We start from the raw sequence: 12,806 nt of genomic DNA, 5'->3' as shown, positions 1-12,806 counted from the left end.
ATTATCAGTGGTCTTGTATGTCTTCCATTTCCTAATAATTGCTCCCACAGTTGATTTCTTCAAACCAAGCTGCTTACCTATTGCAGATTCAGTCTTCCCAGCCTGGTGCAGGTCTACAATTTTGTTTCTGGTGTCCTTTGACAGCTCTTTGGTCTTGGCCATAGTGGAGTTTGGAGTGTGACTGTTTGAGGTTGTGGACAGGTGTTTTTTATACTGATAACAAGTTCAAACAGGTGCCATTAATACAGGTAACAAGTGGAGGATAGAGGAGCCTCTTAAAGAAGAAGTTACAGGTCTGTGAGAGCCAGAAATGTTGCTTGTTTGTAGGTGACCAAATACTTATTTTCCACCATAATTTGCAAATAAATTCATTAAAAATCCTACAATGTGATTTTCTGGATTTTTTTTCCTCAATTTGTCTGTCATAGTTGACGTGTACCTATGATGAAAATTACAGGCCTCTCTCATCTTTTTAAGTGGGAGAACTTGCACAATTGGTGGCTGACTAAATACTTTTTTTCCCCACTGTATATTTTCTGTTGTATTTTTTACTTTATGTTTTGTTTACCCCATATGTAACTCTGTGTTGTTGTTTTTATCGCACTGCTTTGCTTTATCTTGGCCAGGTTGTAAATGAGAACGTGTTCTCAACTGGCTTACCTGGTTAAATAAAGGTTAAATAAAAAAAATTAAAAAAGGGAAGTGAACAAGTGCAAGATGGGAGGAAGGAGAGGTAATTGGGACATAGTAATGCTGGTTAGTGTTGGTCACATAGACTAATAATGACAAAAAGCCGCCTGTCATTAAGGTGTGTAATTTCATAGATCAAAGGTATCAATTAATATACTATTTAGCCTGTTAGATCAAAGGTGTCAATTAATAGACTATTTAGCCTGTTAGATCAAAGGTGTCAATTAATATACTATTTAGCCCATTAGATCAAAGGTGTCAATTAATATACTATTTAGCCGTTAGATCAAAGGTATCAATTAATATACTATTTAGCCGTTAGATCAAAAGTATCAATTAATATACTATTTAGCCCGTTAGATCAAAGGTATCAATTAATATACTATTTAGCCCGTTATATCAAAGGTGTCAATTAATATACTATTTAGCCGTTAGATCAAAGGTATCAATTAATATACTATTTAGCCCGTTAGACATGTTATTTTTTTCTTAGTCTGAAAACTGGTTGATTCAAAATTGGCTCCTTCATAGACTGAGCTCACCTTAATTCTCTGCTGTTTTGTCCATTATTGATCAGCTCTGTAATTTCTCAACCTATGGCCCTTAAAACACTTCTACTTGCTATACCATAGCTCAAGCATTGGAGTTGAGTGCCAGTGTGAGGCAGGTGGAGCCTAGTTGACTAGAGTCTTAAAGCTTGATATTCATATTTCTCCAGGTCTTACATCCCAACTGAGCATCACAGTGGCTGACCAGGTGGGGGAGCTGAAGCAGAATGCAGGTAACATTGTATCATTTACTGAGTCTGTGGTCATGACAGTTCTTTTATTTAAAGATTATGTGAGTATCATCATTGCCATTCCAAATCGTACAGTATTATCCCCTGAGCATACTGTATGCACAAGCAGTCAAATTATGATTTGGGAATATTATTAATTATCAATGTCCATTATTTTCATCAAATAATTGTATGTTGAAAGGGTTAGCCTAACTTCCTTTCCCAATGTTTGGATGAGATATGCTAATACTGTAACTGTTCACTATAGTTTGTTACAGCATTTATCAAGAGTGATTATATCACGCAAGTTGAATCACTCTGCATGTACCCCAGCCAAACCAAAGGTGGCATTCTCAGCTGGACTAGGTGTCGGGTACTTCGGACCCTACAAAACGTTTATCCACCCTGATCTACAGCAAGGTCTTCACCAACATCGGCGATGCTTAGAGCCCAAATACAGGTAATCTCCATATAGTGATGAATGAAGACAACTGCATTATGGTCTATCGTACAACGTGTGACAGTTGCTTAGACGTCTGCATGCATCTCTATCACTTCACATACTATCATATCTATAATGCAGGCCAATGTTGTACATTGCTGATGAAAATGTGTCAATTACTTGTAACTTCTATGGGAAACGGTGCTGGCGACTGGGCTAGTGTATCTAATGGGATCACTGTGCAGTTGGAGGGGAATGAGATCTATGTTCATCTATTGGAATCTACATGGGTCTATGACGATCAAGATCATTTCAGCAACTTCAATGGCATCCTGCTATTCACTCAGTAAATCTCACAGTGTTGTGGAATAGAAGTAAAGCAGGGGACAGAATTGCTGAGCGATCAGTCTGTACTGAACAAATAGTAAAAATGATATGTACACTGTATGTGTTGTGTGAATGCAAATGTGCGTAATTGTGCAACGAAGAGCACAAACAATTAATCTGTAAACGACTTTGAGCTAATTACAACTCCTTTAATATTAACTAAATTGTAGTGTAATCCTTTATGAAAAATCAACAGGAATGTTGGCCTCTAAACTTTGTGGTGTCTCTTATCTTCTATAAGCCTCTTACAGCTTTCAAGGTAGTCTTGATCTAATTTTTCCTTTGGTGAAAAACATGACTAAGGACAAAAGTGGGGGTATTTTCCCAGACTAGCTCTGTGTTGCAAATCATTGAATATCCCTGAAACATGGATTACTTTAAATTAGGTTACCAAGACTGAATGTACCAATCTAACACTTTGGTAAATAAGGATGCAGCTAGAGTAGAGACAAAAAGGGATGAAATTGAACGAAATTAGTATTTTATGACAAATGCATATTCTTCCACAACCGGTCCCATTTCACAATTTCTCTTGCCAATTGCCATTCAGTCGTATACTAAATAATTCAACACAGAGCATGTTGGCTGTGCTTTAGGCCTATTTACAGTGAATCGTACAGTAACAGTGAGTGTTTGGGCCAGGCCCTTTCCTATGTGGGCGTGAGGGCAGGGGGAGTTCCCAGAGCTGTTTGGGAAAAAAGTGAGGAGAAGGAACAGATGACATCATAATGGAACACAGCAGTAAGAGGAAGGGGGGGGGCGTGGTATTTGTGGTCCCTCTTCGATCTAGCTAGTACAACTTCATATTCATACTAACAGTCAGACCTGGTTTTAAATACTATTTGAAATCTTTGCTCTACCTTACCTGGAGTGGCAGATGGGCGGGGTTTGCTGGTCAAAAGTACTGCACTATGAAGGGAATAGGGTGCTATTTTGGACACAGCCAGTTTGTTGTGTATGGTTGTTATGGTTCTCTTACTTATAGTCATATTGTGGTTGTGTTGTGGTGCAAGAGCTAGTTGTGGTTGTGTTATGGTCTCACCGTTCTGGTACCAGAGCATCTGGAAGCCCGTCATGGCAATTGATGAGTCAGTGCGGAACACCACGTGAAGGGAGGAGCTAGTGGTGGTGTTGGCCGGAGGGGGCGTGTTCCCACAGTACGAGCCAATCAGAGGGGCTTGATCGTTGGGACCGTTGTACAGCTGGGGGAAATATCGAGACAGGTTAGGAACTGTTAGCTATTCTGAGAAAATTGAATAAATGTTAGAATAAAGCTACAAATATAAACATACACATATTTGGCTAGCTTCACAGGACTTCAGAGCTACAGGAGATGTATAGAAATTCAAACAGATGTACTAAAATCCTGACATATGGTTTCCTATTCTCATGGAAAACATATTGTATTAGTGGTGAGGTGGTGACAATGCAACAATAAGCTCCATTGTCTTGGCATGATGTGTTCTTATGTAACAGACCAGAACAGAGAGAGGGGAGGAGAGAGGAGATGGGATTAATGAATCCTGACATATTCTGAGGCCTGAAAGGGAGGTGGAAACTGGGGGGGGTCTAATCTAAGAAGTGCAGTGCCTTCAGAAAGTATTCACACTCCTTGACTTTTTCCTAATTTTGTTGTGTTACAGCCTGAATTTAAAATGGATTAAATAGAGATTTTGTGTCACTGGCTTACAAACAATACCCCATAATGTCAGTGGAATTATTAATACAAAAATAAAAGCTAAGTATTCAAGCCCTTTGTTATTGCAAGCCTAAATACGTTCAGCAGTAAAAAAAAAGTTATTAACATGTCACATAATTAGTTGCATGGACTCCCTCTGTGTGCAATAATAGTGTTTAACATGATTTCTGAATGACTACCTCATTTCTGTAACCTGAACATAGTTATTTGTAAGGTCTCTCAGTTGAGCAATGCATTTCAAAACACAGATTCAACCACAAAGACCAGTGAGGTATTCTAATGCCTCGCAAAGAAGCACACCTATTGGTAGATGGGTAAAAATAGAAGTCATTAAATGGTGAAGTCATTAATTACACTTTGGATGGTGTATCAATACACCCAGTCACTACAAAGATACAGGCGTCCTACCTAACTCAGTTGCCAAGAGGAAGGAAACCGCTCAGGGATTTCACCATGAGGCCAATGGTTTAAAACAGTTACAGAGTTTAATGGCTGTGATAGGAGATAACTGAGGATGGATCAACAACATTGTAGTTACTCCACAGTACTAACCTAAATGACTGAGAGAAAAGAAGGAAACCAGTACAGAATAAAAATATTCCAAAACATGCAACATGTTTACAATAAGACACTACAGTAAAACTGCAAAACATGTGGCAAAGAAATGTACTTTCTGTCCTGAATACAAAGCGTTATGTTTGGGGCAAATCCAACACAACACATCACTGACTACCATTCTTCATATTTCAAGCATGGTGGTGGCTGCATCATGTTATGGGTATGCTTGTCATCGGCGAAGGACTAAAAATACATGGAATAGAGTTAAGCACAGACAAAATCCTTGAGGAAAACCTGGTTCAGTCTGCTTTCCAACAGACACTGGGAGACAAATTCACCTTTCAGCAGGACAATAACCTAAAACACAAGGCCAAACATTCACAGGGGTTTCTTACCAAGACGACATTGAATGTTCCTGAGTGACCTAGTTACAGTTAGTCTTAAAATCGCTTTGAAAATCTATGGCAAGACTTGAAAATGGCTGTCAAGCAATGATCAACCACCAACTTAACAAAGCTTGAATTTTTTTAAAGAATAATGTGCAAATATTGCACAATCCAGGTGTACAAAGCGCTTAGACTTACCCAGAAAGACTCAGCCGTAATCAATGCCAAAGGTGATTATAACATGTATTGGACTCCGGTGGTTGAACCCTTAATTTTTGTACAAATGTTAGAATTTTTATTCACTTTGACATTACAGAGTATTTTGTGTAGATTGTTGACATAAAATTTCAATTAAATCAATTTTAATCCCACTTTGTAACACAACAAAATGTGGAAAAAGTCAAGGTGTTTGAATACTTTCTAAAAGCACTGTAAAATGATTCCACATAGTACGTGGGAGACATACAGAGAGAGGCTGGGGGGTTGAGGGTGGGAACCAGAGGTGACAAAGGGAGAACTTGAGTCAGATTTAAGCCTTCAAGTTGAACAACATTCTCAGCTTCCAGTTTTACAATTTACATGTCAAAACAAATGACAGCCACAAGGATTGTGTCAACAACTGTCTTTCAGGTGCGACAGACACTGTACTTGGCTACAGGTATACACTGTCTTGCAAAAGTATTCATCCCCCTTGGCGTTTTTCCTATTTTGTTGCATTACAACCTGTAATTTAAATTGATTTTTATTTGGATTTCATGTAATGGACAAACAAAAAATAGTCCAAATTGATGAAGTAAAAAAAAAAAAAAAAGTTTCAAAATATTCAAAAAAATAAATAACAGAAAAGTGGTGCGTGCGTATGTATTCACCCCCTTTGCTATGAAGTCCCTAAATAAGATCTGGTGCAACCAATTACCTTCAGAACTCACATAATTAGTTAAATAAAGTCCACTTGTGTGCAATCTTAGTGTCACATGATCTGTCACATGATCTCAGATATATATATATATATATATATATATATATACATACACACACACACACACCTGTTCTGAAAGGCCCCAGAGTCTGCAACACCACTAAGCAAGGGGCACCATGAAGACCAAGGAGCTCTCCAAACAGGTCAGAGACAAAGTTGGGTTGGGTTATACAAAAAAAATCTGAAACTTTGAACATCCCACGGAGCACCATTAAATCCATTATTAAAAAATTGAAAGAATATGGCACCACAAAGACCTGCCAAGAGAGGGCCGCCCACCAAAACTCACAGACCAGGCAAGGAGGGCATTAATCAGAGAGGCAACAAAGAGACCAAAGACAACCCTGAAGGAGCTGCAAAGCTCCACAGCAGAGATTGGAGTATCTGTCCATAGGACCACTTTAAGCCGTACACTCCACAGAGCTAGGCTTTACAGAAGAGTGGCCAGAAAAAAGCCATTGCTTAAAGAAAAAAATAAGCAAACAAGTTTGGTGTTCACCAAAAGGCATGTGGGAGACTCCCCAAACATATGGAAGAAGGTACTCTGGTCAGATGAGACTAAAATTGAGCTTTTTGGCCATCAAGGAAAAAGCTATGTCTGGTGCAAACCCAACACCTCTCATCACTCCGAGAACACCATCCCCATAGTGAAGCATGGTGGTGGCAGCATCATGCTGTGGGATGTTTTTAATCGGCAGGGACTGGGAAACTGGTCAGAATTGAAAGAATGATGGATGGCGCTAAATACAGGGAAATTCTTGAGGGAAACCTGTTTCACTCTTCCAGAGATTTGAGACTGGGACAGAGGTTCACCTTCCAGCAGGACAATGACCCTAAGCATACTGCTAAAGCAACACTCAAGTGGTTTAAGGGGAAACATTTAAATGTCTTGGAATGGCCTAGTCAAAGCCCAGACCTCAATCCAATTGAGAATCTGTGGTATGACTTAAAGATTGCTGTACACCAGCGGAACCCATCCAACTTGAAGGAGCTGGAGCAGTTTTGCCTTGAAGAATGGGCAAAAATCCCAGTGGCTAGATGTGCCAAGCTTATAGAGACATACCAAGACACTTGCAGCTGTAATTGCTGCAAAAGGTGGCTCTACAAAGTATTGACTTTGGGGGGGTGAATAGTTATGCACGCTCAAGTTCTTTTTTTTGGTCTTATTTCTTGTTTGTTTCACAATACAAAATATTTTGCATCTTCAAAGTGGTAGGCATGTTGTGTAAATCAAATGATACAAATCCCCCAAAAATCCATTTGAATTCCAGGTTATAAGGCAACAAAATAGGAAAAATTATCTCAGTAGCCCTAGCAGAACATGCCTCAAGTGTATGAAGTAATGTCATATTTTCAATCAGTGTTGTTGTGTATGTTGATTCACTTAGATACACTAGGCACATAACATTTGACATATATAGTTATGCCTGCTTAGATATTATGTCAAAGTATCCCTACTTGTCGTCATTTGAGAACCAGAGAGGAATAGATTCATAGCAATTGCCACATGTGTACACTGAACAAAAATATAAATACAACATGTAAAGGGTTGGTCCCATGTTTCATTACACAGGTGTACCTTGTGCTGGGGACAATAAAAGGCCACTCTAAAATGTGCAGTTTTATCACACAACACAATGACACAGAAGTCTCAAGTTTTGAGGGAGCGTGGAATTGGCACGCTGACTGCAGGAATGTTCACCAAAGCTGTTGCCAGAGAATTGAATGTTCATTTCTCTACCATAAGCCGCCTCCATACGGTAGTATGTCCAACTGGCCTCACAACTGCAGACCACGTGTATGGCGTCGTGTGGGTGAGCGGTTTGCTAATATCAACGTGAAAAAGATTGCCCCATGGTGGAGGTGGGGTTATGGACAACAAACACAATGGCATTTTATCGTACCATTCATCCGCCACCATCACCTCATGTTTCAGTATGATAATGCACAGCCCCATATCCCAAGGATCTGTACACAGTTCCTGGAAGCTGAAAATGTCCCAGTTCTTCCATGGCCTGCATACTCACCAGTCATGTCAACCACTGAACATGTTTGGGATGCTTTAGATCGACGTTTACGACGGCGTGTTCCAGTTCCCACCAATATCCAGCAACTTCGCACAGCCATTGAAGAGTGGGACAACATTCCACAGGTCACAATCAACAGCTTGATTAACTCTATGCGAAGGAGATGTGTCGCGCTTCATGAAGCAAATGGTGCGCACACCAGATACTGACTGGTTTTCTGATTCACGCCCCTGCCTTTTTTTAAGGTATCTTTTATCAACAGATGCATATCTGTATTCGCAGTCATATAAATCCATAGATTAGGGCCTAATTAATTTATTTCAATTGACTGATTTCCCTATATGAACTGTAACTCAGTAAACTCTTTGAAATTGTTGAATGTTGTGTTTATATTTTTGTTCAGTATATATATAGTCTCACACTTGAATCTTCTCTTTGTGCCAGACTGGATTCAAACGCCTTCCATAAAATGTTTCTGTATTTATTTATATATTTTCTATATTTATCTGTATTTTTATTTTTATTTATTTTTACTGCTCTATGGTTATTATTGCTTGGATAACCTTATCTACTATTATGTATTGATTTATTTTTCATTTTTATGCGGTGCACACTGCACAGAACACTGGAAGAATTGTAACTGAATTATCACTGTGAATTGTTGTAATGTTTGTTTATGTGTCAATTAATCTCGTAAGGGATTGGTTGCCACCTGGCGATTTGACACGAAAATAAAAATGTCATTCGATAGTAGAAAGGTGATCTGACCAAATGCTACGCAACAATGCAAGTTGATGAATGCATGCAAATGAATAAGACGAATGATGCAACATCATGCTACTATTTTACTAACATGTTTTTACTTGAATGGGGCTAAAGACAAATGCTTCTATTTTGATACCAAATGTTATACTTTTAAGTGTGGCCTGAAGTGGGACCCTCGCTAGAGCTCTCTAGTTTTAGTTACATCAACACATACAGTGGGGTCCATAATTATTGGCACCCTTGATAAAGATGACAAATATATAAACAATTTGCAAATTATATTATTTTATACAATTGCTTAGAGAAATAAATTTTGTTTAACAAGTAATAAAAGAAAAATCTCAAAAACAGAAGGGTCTGGGTAACAATTAAGTACCTTACTGTGATTGTTTTGAACTAAAATGGTCAAAAATAAACAAAAGGAGCTTCTTAGCAGAGAGCAATTTCTCAAGCAAGAATTTGCTAGGACTGTCTGGGAGTGGTCTGAGGGGAAGAGGAAAACTGAAAACTAGCTGTCAGAGAGGTTTGGAACTCTTTGTTATTGGTCTATTAACTAATTTACCGCCTTGTGATGTCACCAGGTAGGCCAAAACTCCATCCAACCAAAACACTAAAAGGGTATTATCATAATTTTCACAATTCCACAGTATTATTACAACCTCATAGTGTGGAAATATATATAAAACACAGGACAATCACAGTTTTGACTGCACTGGGCCTTTAACAATGGCCCCAGGACCAGTGGAAGCAAAATCGCCCCATAACATCAACGATCCACCACCATATTAGGTATGAGGTACTTTTCTGCACTTGCTTCTGTTTTTCAACGCCAAACCCACCACTGGTGTGCGTGGTCAAAGAGCTCTATTTTCATGTCATCTGACCATAGAGCCCCACGCAGAGCTCCTGGATGAGATCTGTGTTACGGCCGACTTCATTCTGCGCATATGTTGGTGCACCGTTCAGGTGCTCGGGAAGAGCATGGGAGCTACTGTGGTGGCAGAGCGTCATCTTTGGTTGACACTTTCACAGGTGCCGGAAGGGGACAGACAGATTTCTCCCACGGGGTTGTTCGGTTCGCCCCTGGAGGCTATACAGGCTCAGTTCCGTCTGAGGTCCTTTGGGGATGCCGGGGGGGCACCTTCCGGAAGGATAGCAGGCGGAGCTCAGCCGGCTAAGTGGGCTGCCCCCGGGGCCGGGCCCAGCACTAGGTCGGACCGGCCTGGTTCCAAGGCGCAACGCCAGACTGCCTGGCACAAGTGCCGCCACCGCTTCCAGGGCGAAGTGAGAGCTAGTCCTGTCATGGAAGGAGATAGCCCCTGCGCACCTAGCTCGGGATGGGGTGTGGCACGGGATCAGGTCCTCCCTTGCCAACCACCGGTGGTGACAACAGTACCCCCAAGTGGCACAGCCAATCGGGATACGTCACGGATGGCCGAAGCCCCCGAACCCAGAGTGGACCGGGCTTCAGGCACCTAAACACATTGTTTCAACCCCATTGTTTTCGGGTTTCAAGAGTGTTGTGTATTCCACATGTGAGTTCAATAAAATATGTCCCTCCTCCACATTCAGACAAGAATGTCGAAAATGGTGGAGATGTTAATAAAGAACCTATGCTCCCTCAGATGGACCTTTACGGGAGACTCGCTGCCTGCTCCGACCTAGGTAATGCGAACAGTGACGTTGGGGTACAGGCTAAAATTTATTGTACGGCCCCCACGTTTTTGCGGCTTCATCACGTCGACTGTTCCCCTGGCCTCAGCTCCAGTATTAAGGTAGGAAATATCCCTTCCTGCTCCAGAAATAGGCAATACAAGTGGTTCCTCTGTCGGAAGCCTAGGACGGCTGGTATTTCCTGGTTCTGAAAAGGGACCGGGGATTTACGCCCCATTCTAGACATGCATGCCCTGAACAAACATCTCAGAGTTTGCAAATTCAAGATGTTCACCACCATCAACCTAAAGGATGCGTACTTCATGTGCCCATGTACCCCAGTCACAGAAAGTTTCTGACATTCCATTATGAGGTGATAGCCATTAGTTTTTGGTACTCCCTTTCGGCATGTCCCTCTCGCCTCGCATCTTTTCAAAGGTGGTGGAGGTAGCTCTGGCACCCATGAGGGGCCAGGGGCTGAGGGTAATGGCCTATCTGGACAATTGGCTGATAGCAGCGGAGTCTAGGGAATAAGCAGTGTTACACACATCCAGGCTGGTGTCCCATGTATACTCTCTAGGTTTTATTGTAAACCAGAAAAAGAGCTGTCAAACCCCATTGCAGCGCATTCCATTCCTGGGTTTCGAGTTAGACTGGTGTTTTGTTTTTTTTATCCCCAGAGAGGGGGTCAGGGTTCCAGCTCTACTAGGCCCAATTTCTAAACCGGTCGATTCAGGTGTCCCCGACATGCCTTCGGGCACTGGCCCAGTGGATGGATCCATGGCTGCTTTCACAAGGGGTTCTCATGGGCCAGGTGTTGTCCCACAAGGTGGTCATGGACAGGTTTGGCATGAGGCCAGAGATTTAGTTCCTATGGGCCTGGCCCCTGAGAGGGCCAATCTGATGGCTAGGGGTTTAGCTCTAAAGGTTATTGCTGCCATTCAGTCTGCAAGGGCACCCTCCACAAGAGGGCTGTATGCATATAAGTGGCAAGCGTTTGAGCTCTGCTGCCAAGATAAAGGACTGGTTCCTTTTCAGTGCTCTGTGAGGGACATCCTTGTGTTTGAACGGACCCGGGATATCCGGTTATGTGTCCAGCAGGGCGCTCTCTAAGCAGCATTTCTCCCACTGGATTGTAGAGGCTATCTCCCTGGCACATAGCAGCAAGGAGCAAGGGTTACCTAGTGGTGTACGCACTCACTCCAGCAGGGGTCGGGCAGAATCTTGAGCGTTGTTTAAAGGGTTGACTATAGGATACATTTGTGCTGTGGCGAGTTGGGCATCACCACACACTTTTGTGAGGTTTTATCGCTTGGATATCGTAGCCCAGTGTGCTTACTGCTAGGACAGGGGAAAGTTATTAGGCACCGTGTGGTGCGCAATACCCAGACTGCTGCATCTGGCGGGGTCTGGGTGGTCTGCCATGGGCCTTTTCATTTAGTATCCGTTGGGGTCGGCTTGGGGCGTGATTATATTTCCCCATAGTATGTTGTACCTCATAAACCAGCTTCACCTAATAGCATGAACAGCACCATCTAATGGTCAGAACATGGTCATATCAGGATGTTGGATGGAACATAAACCTAACAACTTCAATGACACATCTCTCTGAACAGGGGAAATAAACATCACCAAATTCACTGAGCATACATTACATAGGATGAAGAAACAATACTCCGAGCCGCAGCTCCATACTACTTGTCAGACATCCTTTTTCTTGTGTTTTTTTAGTTGAAACGATCCAACAGCCATCACAGACTCCGGACTTGAACCTCATTGAAAACCTGTGGTTTGAATTGAAGCGGGCAGTCAAAGGATATCAAGGATCTGGAAAGATTCTGTATGGAGGAATGGTCTAAGATCTTTCCCAATGTGTTCTTCAATCTCATAAAACATTTTAGAAAAAGGCTCATTGTCATTATCCTTGCAAGGGTAAGGTGCTAGAGTATTGAAAACGGGTGCTAAAAATATACCCCCATCTTTTTTAGATTGTTTTATTTGTATTAGTATAATATAATATAATTTTCCAAATGTTTTTAGCGTACAATATAGCTCAGTATTTGTATTATTTATTTGATATAGTATTTTTTGCTCATCTTTATCAAGGGTGCCAATAATTATGGATCCCACTGTATGTCTACATGTCAGTGAATGGATTTAGAGGCCTAAGCTTGAAGATGTGAAATTAAAGCTGGATAGATTAATCATTCCCTGTTAAAACCTCTGTGTTATTGATGTTAACCTTCTCTACCTCAACTGTGCTAACCAGGCCATACATTCTATGGGGGTTAGAGATCAGCAGTTAGACCAGGTAATGATGAGGATGACCTTTCATGTAATACAAAGCTTGACATCTCGGATTCATTACATTCAAAAGTAAACAAACAGAAAGATTTCCATTTCCATTTCCTGTGGATATACTGTGAGGACTAAAGGAAAATT

General features: G+C 41.3%; 1 protein-coding gene across 2 annotated transcripts in view; it reads right to left on the bottom strand.

Moving 5' to 3' along the window:
* cubn (cubilin (intrinsic factor-cobalamin receptor)) overlaps positions 1–12,806 on the bottom strand; it is a 62,559-nt gene that overhangs the window by 30,630 nt on the left and 19,123 nt on the right. For both annotated transcript variants that reach the window (XM_041861913.2, XM_041861912.2), the window contains one exon: positions 3,340–3,499. In XM_041861913.2, coding sequence (XP_041717847.2) covers positions 3,340–3,499 — 160 coding nt within the window. The remainder of the gene's footprint in view (positions 1–3,339; positions 3,500–12,806) is intronic.

The sequence above is a fragment of the Coregonus clupeaformis genome, chromosome 34, assembly GCF_020615455.1.
Source record: "Coregonus clupeaformis isolate EN_2021a chromosome 34, ASM2061545v1, whole genome shotgun sequence".
Lineage (NCBI taxonomy): Eukaryota > Metazoa > Chordata > Actinopteri > Salmoniformes > Salmonidae > Coregonus > Coregonus clupeaformis.
The sequence above is the reverse complement of the archived record's forward strand: the minus strand, read 5'-3'. Positions and strand labels throughout refer to the sequence as shown.